The following is a 12,013-nucleotide window of genomic DNA, read 5'->3' as shown; positions in this document are numbered from 1 at the left end:
CAGCGGCCCTAAGGTAAGCCTACGTACATATATGTTTCAGTATTGAACTCATCGCTGAAGGTTTGAACAATATAACCTTATCAAATCTACAGTAATGAATGTAATGTAACACGTCTATGTTGAATGGTTTACTTGTGCTTCTAAACAGTGAACAGAGGACGGACTTTGCCGCACTGTTACCTGCCCCCTCGGTAGGATTACATTATGTGCATATTGTTTAAGGAGAGACATTTATAATTGTAAAAGTAAATATAAATGTACTAAGTGTGTTGTTGATTGAGGACACCATGAACAAATTCTATAGGATTAGTGGTTTGTTATTTTGGCATAAACAAGAAGTTAGTGTATTCGTTGTCCCCTTAGGGAAATTCTTTTTCACATTTTCCAAAACGCTTTTTATCAAACATGGTCACAGGCACAGGGTGACACATACAGACATACATATTTCATACACTCTAGACATTTGACACAGACATTTACATATATCATTGGGGGTTCATGGGAAAAACATACATTATTGCACTGCATACATTTATCTGTGGGGCTTTGTCTTGTTGAGTAGATAGATAGATAGATAGATAGATAGATAGATAGATAGATAGATACTTTATTGATCGGGCTTTATTGCACCTTATATGCTTCTAAACCTCCTGCCAGAAGGTAGGAGATGTCCAGGGATATTACATAAGCGATACATGCGATGGCCTTAGTGTTTAGTTATTAGAGAAGAATCTTGGGCACTGCAGATATATACAGCTCAAAAAAAAAAAAATGTAAGGGAACACTTCAATCATACACTGGATCGGTACTCTGACACTGTTTGGTTCTGAGCACAAGTAAAACTTTTGAGGCGAGTGTTTTATTTTGCAAGAACTGTCAGACATTCTGTGAATGTAGTTTGAGAATGGAGAAAAGGGTGAAAGGAGCAGTGTATTATGTTTCTATGCCTCTGAACTCATTCCGACTGACGCTGCTGAGCGTTATGGATATGTGGGAAGTTCCATATCTGGTAGATCTTGCAGCCGACACAAACCTGTCAGTCGGGTTCCTATGCCTCATCATCAGCTGGCACATACTGTAACCTGCTAATCAGATCTGTCACGGAAGCTCTCTCTCTCTACCTCGACGAAATATAAAACATACTGGACTAACTTGTTCAAGAATTGTTTGAATTAATAATGCTATAATGTCTTCATGTTGAGAAGACTGTCCTTCTATATAAGTGCAACATGAAAACAAAGAGATTTAGGTCATATATAGTATGCACTATTGTGTCATTTGTGACACAAAAACAGGGGTTAGAATTATTTTTTTCATAAAACCTCATCATGCATGACACATACTGTGGACACAGAAAATAATGAAACCCTGCTGTCTCTGTTATAGATTCGTCTGTCCGCGACGACTAGAGCTGACCCTGGGCTGAGCAGAGGGGGGAGTGGGAGCTGTGTCTGTGGTGGAGCAGCCTGGACAGAGGAGAGTGGAGGAGGAGGTGGTGGAGGGCTCTGTGATGGAGCAGGCTGGACAGAGGAGAGTGGAGGAGGTGGAGAAGGGCTCTGTGGTGGAGCAGGCTGGACAGTGGAGAGTGGAGGAGGAGGAGGAGGGCTCTGTGGTGGAGCAGGCTGGACAGAGGAGAGTGGAGGTGGAGGGCTCTGTGGTGGAGCAGCCTGGACAGAGGAGGGTGGAGGAGGTGGTGGAGGGCTCTGTGGTGGAGCAGGCTGGAGAGAGGAGAGTGGAGGAGGGCTCTGTGATGGAGCAGCCTGGACAGAGGAGAGTGGAGGAGGAGGTGGAGGTGGAGGAGGGCTCTGTGGTGGAGCAGGCTGGACAGAGGAGGGTGGAGGAGGAGGTGGAGGAGGGCTCTGTGGTGGAGCAGGCTGGAGAGAGGAGAGGACCAGGGCCTGGGGGTCCCATCCCCACCCTCACATTCGAGCCCCCAGAGGAGAGATGTGTGTCTGTGAAGGAGGAGCACTCACCCAGCACAGGAGGGACTCTCTTAATCCCAAGGTATGGATGATCACAGATACACGCACACACACACACACACACGCACGCACACACACACACACACTCTCTCTCTTAATCCTAAGGTATGTTCAGCTCAGCTCTGTTCAGTTCAGTTTTTATTTGTCACTGTTACAGGATAACAACGAAATGTTGTTAGAGCAAAAACAGACAGGCTATAAGATGACCACAGCTACACACACAGACATGCACACATGTACACACACACACACACACACACACACACACACTAACTGCATAATCATTCTCTCTGCATGGGCCCAGTCAGGGGGCACGCAGAGCTGTCTCTCCTACTCCCAGTGGAGACTCCATGAAGAGCCACTGTTCATGCCGAACACCCCCAAACTTCAGCCCTGATGTGAAGCAGGATGAGGGGTGATTCATTCATTTCTCTCTCTCTTTCTCTCTCTCTCTCTATGTGTGTGTGTACGTGTGTGTGTGTGTGTGTGCGTGTGCGTGCGTGCGTGCGTGCGTGTGTGTGTGTGTGTGTGTGTGTGTGTGTGTGCGTCCGTGTGCATGTGTGTCTTTTGCAATAAGAAGATACTCTCATTTCGTTTTGTTTATAATTGCTAAATTTGATATTGGCTGACTGAGTGTGCTTTGAGATGCTGTGGTTGATGGTTATTATTATCATCATTATTGTTATTGTTATTATTATTATTATTATTATTATTATTAAGTATGTCAATGCACCCCAACACAAGAATTTGTCTCCAGTATCTTTAGTATCCCATAGCTTCCTAACTTAACTTGAATCATCTTATTGAACAGTGAAAATGAGACAATTTCCCAATATTGTGCATTAGGCTGATATATTTTTATTCTCTGCACCATGGCAGTCAAGACTCTCCAGAAGACAGCGCTGTGTCTGTGAGAAGTGCTGAAGACACCCCACTGGACAACAGGTGGGCATGATACAGAGGAAGACTGACATCATCAGTGCATCATCACATTTCGTTGGTGACCATAGATAAACAACAAAACAGGAATAACACATTTGATACCTTAATCTAAACTGGACTGGGTGCTTAATCCTCCCAACAATGAATGTAAAGTTCAAGGTAACTGTTGAACACTGTCTTTAATTCAACACTTAATGACCAAAGACTTTATCTCAAACCCCTGTGTTTGTTTTGGAATGAGGTCAGTCTTATTATGTAAAAGGGTATGTACACTTGAATATGTTAATTTACCACATTGATCTCTGACTTAATTTACTTTATTTTATTTCCATTCTCTTTGTTTAAAAGGGGCAATGTACAAATGACAAAAGTTAGCTTAAAAAGCCCATCTGTAGTCCCCTGCCAGACGTCATCATAGACTACCTAAGGATTAAAGCTATTTTTTTTACTGTATTTGCAATGTTACACCCGCTTTCTGTGCTCATTGATGATTTTTGTAATCTTGACACCACCCACTTCCTGTTAATCTCCACTTCCTACTTCCTGCGTCCTGTGCAGCAAGTTGAGCGATGGCCGTCTCTCGTTGGGCCTGGCCAGGTGTGACGTGTGTATGAAGGGGCTGACGGACCCTGTGACCTCCATCACCTGTGGACACCGGTTCTGCGTGGACTGTATCTCCAGCTACCTGGACCAATCTGAAACGGCAACATTTTCCGACTGCCCTGTGTGTGGTCAGTGAAATCTATCTAAAATAACACTTATTATTAAAAAAAGAAAACATGAAAGTGCTACTTCATACCACATCAAATATGACCAACGCTTTTATGTGATATCTTTATGTATGATAAAACAGCTACTGGTTTGTGAAGTAGGTTTTAGATGTTGCTGTAGCAATACTGCTGACATATCAATATTTGATAGTTGTACTTCAAATTCCCTGTTCATGCCAGATCTATTAACATCTAGTGACATCCTTTGGTGCATTATTGATAGTTAGCCAGATCTATTAACAGATATTGTAAGTGACATCCTTAAGTAATATACTTTACTTTGGTGCATTTTCATTCTCAAAAGGCAAGGATGCTTTGAAAACCGTAATTCAAGCTCATAAGCTGAATTTGAAGAGGAGGTTTGAGTCCGTTAGCGAAGGCAGCGCATGTTCAGAAACCCGAACTCTCCTGGAAAACATCTACACAGAGCTCCAAATCACAGAGGGAGAGAGCGAAGGGGTGAATAAGGAACATGAGGTTAGGCAACTTGAGTCCACGCTCAAGACCCAAGCCAGTGCGGACACAGCCATCAACTGTAACGACATCTTCAAACCTTTACCTGGCCAAGAGAGACACATCAGGACAGTGATAACCAAGGGAATCGCTGGCATTGGGAAAACAGTGTCCGTGCAGAAGTTCATCCTGGACTGGGCGGAGGGGCGGGCGAACCAGGATGTGGAGTTCGTGTTTGTCTTGCCGTTTCGAGAGGCCAATTTGATTAAAGACACAGAATACAGTCTCCACGGCCTTCTTCTGAAATTCCACCCTGAGCTGAAAGGTTTGAGGAGCTCCAAGCAATACCAAGCCTGTCAACTGGTGTTCATCTTTGACGGCCTGGATGAAAGTCAACACACACTGACGTTTCCTGGGGCCCCCATCTTGTTGGACGTAACACAGACGTCATCAGTGGAGGCTCTCATAACAAACCTCATTATAGGGAGTCTGCTTCCTTCGGCTCGCGTATGGATCACTTCACGACCAGCTGCAGCCGATCAGATTCCCCCGGAGTACATCCATCGGGTGACAGAGGTGCAAGGGTTCAGCGAACCGCAGAAAGAAGAGTACTTCCGGAAGAGAATCAGTGACCCCAGTAGGGCTGTCAGAATCATAGCTCACCTGAAGGCGTCCAAGAACCTCCACGTCATGTGTCACATTCCGGTCTTCTGTTGGATCGCGGCCACCGTGCTCCAGGAGATATGGGATCAGAGCGGCACAGCCATTCCCAAAACCCTGACCGAGATGTTCATCCACTTCCTGCTCATTCAGACAATCGCCAAGAGTCACAAGTACGATCAAGGAAGTGGCTCGGGAGAACAAGTAAAGATCCTGAAATCAAGAGAGGATGGTATTGACGTCCATGAAGCGGCAGTATATTCTGGGATGTGTACTGAGATCTTTCGAGCGGAATCTCTCTTTGGCCAGGCAAAGGTTTACAGCTTTGTCCATGTGACCATACAGGAGTTTCTGGCAGCATTTTTCGTATTCCACTCATACATGACCAAGAATCGAGAGGGCCTGATGTCGTTCTTCCCAGACGAAACCTCCAACCCAAAGTCAACGAACACAGCAGTTGGTCCTCTACAGGGTCTCTTCAAAAAGAGGACCACAGCACAGCGTGAAGATCCGGCCTTGCACACTTTACTCAAGGCCGCTGTCGACAAGTCCCTTCAGAGCAAGAACGGACACCTCGATCTTTTTCTTCGCTTCCTTCTTGGCATCTCCCTGGAGGCCAATCAGAGGCTCCTTCAAGGCTTGCTGTCTGGCACGGAGAACACTTCCAAAGGCATTGGCAAGACCATAGCCTACGTCAAATCCATGAATGAGACCCACGTTTCGCCCGAGAGGTACATCAACCTCTTCCACTGTCTGTTGGAGATGAACGATCACACCATTCATGAGAAGATCGAGCGCTACCTGAAGTCTGAGAAGGAGCAGAAAAAAACCCTCAGCCCGTCCCACTGCTCGGCGCTGGCGTCCATGCTGATGATGTCAGGCAAGACTCTGGACGAGCTGGACTTGAAGAAGTACAACACATCAGATGAGGGACGGAAGAGACTGCTCCCAGTGGTGAGGTGCTGCAAGAAGGCTGTGTGAGTTCTCTGAACTGCATCTCTCAAAATACCTTTCACTTATATAACTTAATTTCAATAGACATTCATGACAATTTATATGACCATTTTAAGATCATTTTATTTAAAGGAACACACCAACTTTTTGGGCTAACTGGTCTAGCTAGCCCACTTCCAGTGAATTATGCTAACCCAGGCTAATGACGTCAAATTGGGTTATTGCATGTACACAACAGAGAAGGATATGTATCCTCTTAACTAACTTAGACGTAGATGGCAAATAAGCTTCCCAAAAAGTTGGCATGTTCCTTTAGTTTGACACACTTTTTTTGACAATGTAAAGGAGCTCTCTCTCTCTCTCTCTCTCTCTCTCTCTCTCTCTCTCTCTCTCTCTGTCTCTGTCTCTGTCTATCTGTTCAGCCTGGCTGGCTGTAATCTCAGTCCAAAGTGCATTGAGCTGGTGCTCTCATCTCTGGCGCTGGTCAACTCACCCCTGAGGGAGCTGGACCTCAGTGAGAGTCACCTGCAGGATTCAGTGGCCCAGCATCTGACCGACCAGCTCAGGAATCCGCTCTGTAAACTGGACTCATTGAGGTCAGCAGTTTAACGCTAGACCCATCACAGATGGATCATTTTGATTGCTACATTTTTTTATTTTATTTACTTGTTTTCAAAAAATTACTTTCTTAAAGCGTAACTCCGGAGTAAAAACAACTTAGGGTCGATTTACGGTAGTTCACAAGTTCAAACTTTTGATTGAGAGCAAAATTACGTTAATTTGTGGAGTTTTGAGCAAGACTTCTTTTTTGCACTGAATGGGCTTAAGGGGTCAGCTAGCATGTCAAAAAGCAAACGCTATTTTCTACCACTGACAATGCTCAAAATATAATTACACTTGGTAGTGTGGTGAGGGTCCCTACAGACAAACTAAAGTATTGTAAAGTGTACAGAGAGGTTATAACAAGACCTGTATCGGAAGGAAGCAAATTACCTGGCTTTGTGTTCCGGCAGCGTCAAATCAATGGGCGTGTTAGATCTTGCAGTGCTGCGCAGATTTAGCTGAATCTTACAATACAAACATGCCTTATATTCAACTGGATCTACACAAGGCTGGAAGAAGTCGAATGCACCCACTGATTTCACGTATAAAATGGAGCTTGTTTTTTGTATATCTATGTCTCATATAAGTAAAGAAAGGTATTTGTTTTAGCTTTATAGGCAAAAATAAAAGAAGAAATGTTTAATGGAAACCCAAGATCAAATAAATTATTGGCAGTGTTTTATAAAATGTAAACAGGTATACATCCACCTGTCCATGTCACAATCTCTCTCTCTTCTCTCTATTTCTCTCAGATTATCATCTTGTGGAATGACAGAACATAGTTGTGCGTCTCTGGCCTCCATCTTGAGTTACCCCACCTCTTGTCTCAGAGTGCTGGACCTTAGTAACAACCAACTATATGACGCCGGCGCCAAACTGCTCACAGACCAGCTGGGGAGTCCACACTGCAAACTGGAGACGCTCAGGTCAGCCAGGGGAGGCACAGGGCGAGTGCTGCTTGCCCAGAGGAAAACATTTCATGTCTGGAAAATATGATTTATCTGCAATTTATCCCACAAGAAATAATTCAGCTCTTATTGAGATTTAAGAGAAATAAAGAGCAAAAGAATAGATTGAGAAAAGTTGGGGAGTGCACACTGCAAACTGGAGATACTCAGGTCAGCCAGAGGAGGCACATGGCGAGTGCTGCTTGCCCAAAATAAAACATTTTTTTTATTCCTTTAGGAGAAATAAGGAGCAAAATTATATAGTAGATATAGAGAATAGTATTTTTGAGATCTTATTTGAACTTTAATCAGATTTGGGGTGAGACAAGGGTTTGTGTTATTTTTCCTCAGGAGTCACATGACAAGTGCTCGCCCAGAGGAAAACATTTCATGTTTGGAAAATATGATTTATCTGCAGTTTATCCCGCAAGAAATAAATCAGCTCTTATTGAGATCCGACATGTGAGATCTTATTTGAACTATAACCGGATTTGAGGCGAGACAAGAGGAGGGCATTTTTTTTCCCCTCAGGAGTTCAACTAGTGGAACAAGTCAACTTCTGGGGAATTAATTAGCTTATGTAGTTGCAACCACAGTGTAGAGTGCTGCTGTATCTGACAGTGTCTCTCTCTCTCTCTCTCTCTCTCTCTCTCTCTCTGTCTCACTCTCTCATTCTTTCTCTGTCTCTCTCACTCTCTCTCTCTCTGTCTATCTCTCTCTCTCTGTCTCACTCTCTCACTCTCTCTCTGTCTATCTCTCTCTCGCTCTCTTTCTTCTCTCTCTCTGCAGGCTGTCGTCCTGTCGTCTCTCTGAGCTGGGCTGTGATTCTCTGACCCGTGCTGTGAGCTCTAAATCCTCCCGTGTGAGAGAGCTGGACCTGAGGCACAACCACGTTGGCCAATCAGCTGCCCATCTGCTCCTCTCCGCCGTGCAGCACCCGCAATGTAAACTAGAGACACTCGGGTAAGGACAGAGATAGAGGCGGAGTCAGACACCCGCAATGTAAACTAGAGACACTCGGGTAAGGACAGAGATAGAGAGAGGCGGAGTCAGGCACCCCAGAGAGGCGGAGTCAGACACCCAAGAGAGGCGGAGTCAGACACCCAAGAGAGGCGGAGTCAGTCACCCGAGAGAGGTGGAGTCAGGCACCCACAATGTAAACTAGAAACACTCGGGTAAGGACAGAGAGAGAGAGAGGAGGAGGCTCGTTTTAATGATGACCAGATTTTAATTACTCAATGGATTAATTATGTCATTAATTATTAATTACTATTCTTCTACATAGTTATTTTTGCTATTTGTATTATCTTTACAACACCTTCACCTTTCTCCTTGTATACACATCTGTCATGTGGCATGAACTGATATCATGTCTTTTGTTTTGTCAGATTAAATGGAGTTTCAGACTTGTGGTTAGAAGTCGGACCAGGGAAATGTAAGTGTCTTCCATTTTAGTTTCTGATAGATTAGTGTGATATACTGTAACACAGTGGTTCTTAACTGGTCTGGCTTTGGGACTCACAATTTCCCATGTTCATTTATTCGCGACCCATATTTTTTTTTTAGTGTTCAAGCCAACAGATAAGGTGAGCTACATGGTACTGTAAGACACGCAAAGTGCCTGTAGGCCTACTTCTTTAGAACATGCTGATGTTTGGCATTACATTTGTGAAGTCTTCAGGATATTAAGATAGTACTGTAGATCTGACAAAGTAGCACTTAAAATGGGTGATTATTTATTTATTTATTTACCCACAAGCTCCACGACCCACACAGAATGGTTCCGCGACCCACTTTTGGGTCCCGACCCACCAGTTAAGAAACACTGCTGTAACAGATGCATGGGGATTATAGTTATCAGTTACCGTACGGTTATACCAACAGTTATCGTACAGTTGCTGTCTCCTCATCCTGTCATCCTCCTTTTTGCTGCACTCAATGTACCTCGACTCACATGATATGCAGGAACAGGAGCAGGCTTCACTTGGTCTCTTTTTAGTTTCTTAAAGTGCTGCAGCGAACATGTGACTAAATAAAAAAAACGGAAGGAAAGACCACACTTTGCATAAGTTCATTTTTATTTCACTGTAGTGCACATGAGCACAACATTTCACCCACACAACATTTCACTTACACTCCATTTTGCAGACTCTTGTGAACTAACGCTGGACGAGAACAGCGCAAATGACCACCTGGCATTTACCGAGGAGTGCGCGAAAGTGCTGTTCCTGGAGGATCCCCAGTTGTACTCCAACTGCCCCGACAGGTTCAGTTTCTGGCCCCAGGTACAGTATCTCAGGAGTCATTTCAACGCAATAAACAAACTTTTTTTTTTGCATAACATTTTGAAAAAAATCTATTACTATGAATGTATTAACATGCCCATATTACAAAATATATTTCTAAAATGATCTTCCCATACAGTAAGTGGATATAAAAATAAATTGCATTTTCTTTAGTTATTCTAATACATCTCTAAACAAACAAATAGATAAGTAAGCAAATAAATTATAAAGATAAATATTATTTGTTATATGTATCATTACATACTGTGGGTGCTGTGTAATGAAGCCTTGCCCAGATATATACATAAGTAAATAAATAATAATAATAATAATAATAATAATAATAATAATAATAAATATTATTTGTTATATTATTGCATAGGTGCTGTGTAAGGAGGCCTTGTCCAGATATATACATAAGTAAATAAATAAATAATAATAATAATAATAATAATGATAAACATTATTTGTTATATTTATGATATAGGTGCTGTGTAAGGAGGCCTTGTCCAGATATATAAATAAGTAAATAAATAATAATAATAATAAATATTATTTGTTATATTTATGATATAGGTGCTGTGTAAGGAGGCCTTGTCTAGCCCCTGCTACTGGGAGCTGGAGTGGAAGGAGAGGGTGGATGTGGGTGTGGCCTATGCAGATATCCAGCGCAAACTGGAGGAAGACCAGTGCGTGCTCGGCCACAACGACCTCTCCTGGAGCCTGGAGTGCTACGACGGACACCGCTACACCTTCTGGAGGAACAGCAGGAAGCTGGACCTGTTTGCCCCACATCACATCCGGTCCAGGAGGGTGGGCGTGTTCCTGAACTGGCCGGCTGGCGCCCTGTCCTTCTACAGCGTCGCCACGGACACCATCCATCACCTGCACACGTACCAGACCAAGTTCTCCGAGCCTCTTCACGCGGGGTTCATGGTGTGGCCGGACTCCTCCGTCACCCTGTGCAAGATCCCGATGAGAGGCACCCTGTCCATCCCACAGGCCGCTGAGGCCAGATGGCTCTCTCAGAGTGAGAGCCAGTGACGTGTAGACCCTTTCAAGAGAGTTCCATTATCAGCATCATAGTTGGCCCCACAAGGCTTCCGTTTGGAAGTAGATTGGGAACCAAATAGAACGTTCGAGCATTGTTTTTGTTTTTATTGTTGAAAGGGTCTATAAAAGACCCTCAGTATCAGCGACATAGTTACAGATGGATGTTTTAGATACAGATGATGTTTTTCGCTTTCTTGTCTTGATGTGTATTAAATGTTTTGTATTATCTAAGGTGCTCTAAGCGATGTCATAGGTTTTTTTTAAGCTAAAACATTTATTGTCACTTAAAGCAAACATCACCTCACCATCCGCTAGCTGTCTGTGTCTTGAATAGAGATTGCGAATGTGTCGTCATCATGGCATTTTCCCATTGGTGAACGCAAAGCATTTTGGGGATCCGCGGCAATCCATGACCATGTAAACCAAGCCACAAAACAACTTGGGCAAACCTTGCCCATGAAAACATAACAAACTCTCCCAGCAAATCACTGACGAGATGTGCGTTTAGGAGAGTTTCAATTGCACGGGAGAGAGGGGGAGGAAGTAGCGAGCTAGCTTTCTGATTTGTTTGAAAGTCAACAGAAGTGACGTTACCCAGCATTGCTTAGAGCACCTTTAATATAGTATGCCATAGTAGTCTACTACATTTTGGCATACTTTTTTTTACCACTGGGAGTCACCATGGAGTCTGATTTTAAATAGGAAACCTTTCCTCCTTGTACAGTACCTGTACAGCAGAGCATGTTTCTATTAGACTAACAGCTTTTGTCCCTCACACGGAACACATCTATCTCTAGGAATGAGAGCCAGTGATTTAAAACTGACCTGTAGGCTACTCACCAGAAGCATGAACAGTTAGAGATGGAGCCATGTCTTTATTTTATTTTCATTATCTTGACGTTTTCTAAATCTAAGGTTAGTCTTTAGTGTGCTCTGCCATAATAGTCTACTATTTAGTGCATGCTGGTACCCTGTTCTACCACTGGGAGTCACCAAAGCAACACAGTCACAGAGTCTCTGAGCTCTACCACTAAAGACATCAACGCCAATCACAGAGTCTCTGATCTGTACCCCTAAAGCCATCACAGCCAATCACAGAGTCTCTGACTCATACCTTTAAAGCCATTCCAGCCAATCACGGAGTCTCTGAGCTCTACCTCTAAAGCCATCAAAGCCAATCACGGAGTATCTGAGCTCTACCTCTAAAGTCATCACAGCCAATCACAGAATCTCTGACCTGTACCTCTAAAGCTATCACAGCCAATTACAAAGTCTCTGATCTGTACCCCTAAAGCCATCACAGCCAATCACAGAGTCTCTGACCTGTACCCCTAAAGCCATCCCAACCAGGTGCTGATTCCTGC

General features: G+C 43.7%; 1 protein-coding gene across 1 annotated transcript; it reads left to right on the top strand.

Annotated features, from left to right (window-relative positions):
* Positions 1-1,510: 1,510 nt before the first annotated feature.
* Positions 1,511-10,701, top strand: LOC125297730 (NACHT, LRR and PYD domains-containing protein 3-like). The gene is made up of 11 exons (XM_048248182.1): positions 1,511-2,004; positions 2,287-2,397; positions 2,862-2,927; positions 3,483-3,655; positions 3,999-5,784; positions 6,184-6,357; positions 7,117-7,290; positions 8,101-8,274; positions 8,700-8,746; positions 9,460-9,596; positions 10,173-10,701. Exons 1-11 carry the CDS (start codon positions 1,511-1,513, stop codon positions 10,638-10,640), a joined length of 3,804 nt encoding a protein of 1,267 aa, XP_048104139.1. The 3' UTR covers positions 10,641-10,701.
* Positions 10,702-12,013: the final 1,312 nt, after the last annotated feature.

The sequence above is a fragment of the Alosa alosa genome, chromosome 7, assembly GCF_017589495.1.
Source record: "Alosa alosa isolate M-15738 ecotype Scorff River chromosome 7, AALO_Geno_1.1, whole genome shotgun sequence".
NCBI lineage: Eukaryota > Metazoa > Chordata > Actinopteri > Clupeiformes > Clupeidae > Alosa > Alosa alosa.
Note: the sequence above shows the minus strand (reverse complement) of the source record. Positions and strands in the feature narration are given on the sequence as shown.

Coding starts and splice junctions, on each gene's coding strand:
- LOC125297730 (XM_048248182.1), top strand. CDS start 1,511: ATGGAGCAGGCTGGACAGAGGAGAGTGGAGGAGGTGGAGAAGGGCTCT. Junction 8,275..8,699: donor TGTAAACTAGAGACACTCGG/GTAAGGACAGAG, acceptor TTGTTTTGTCAG/ATTAAATGGAGTTTCAGACT. Junction 9,597..10,172: donor GGTTCAGTTTCTGGCCCCAG/GTACAGTATCTC, acceptor TTTATGATATAG/GTGCTGTGTAAGGAGGCCTT.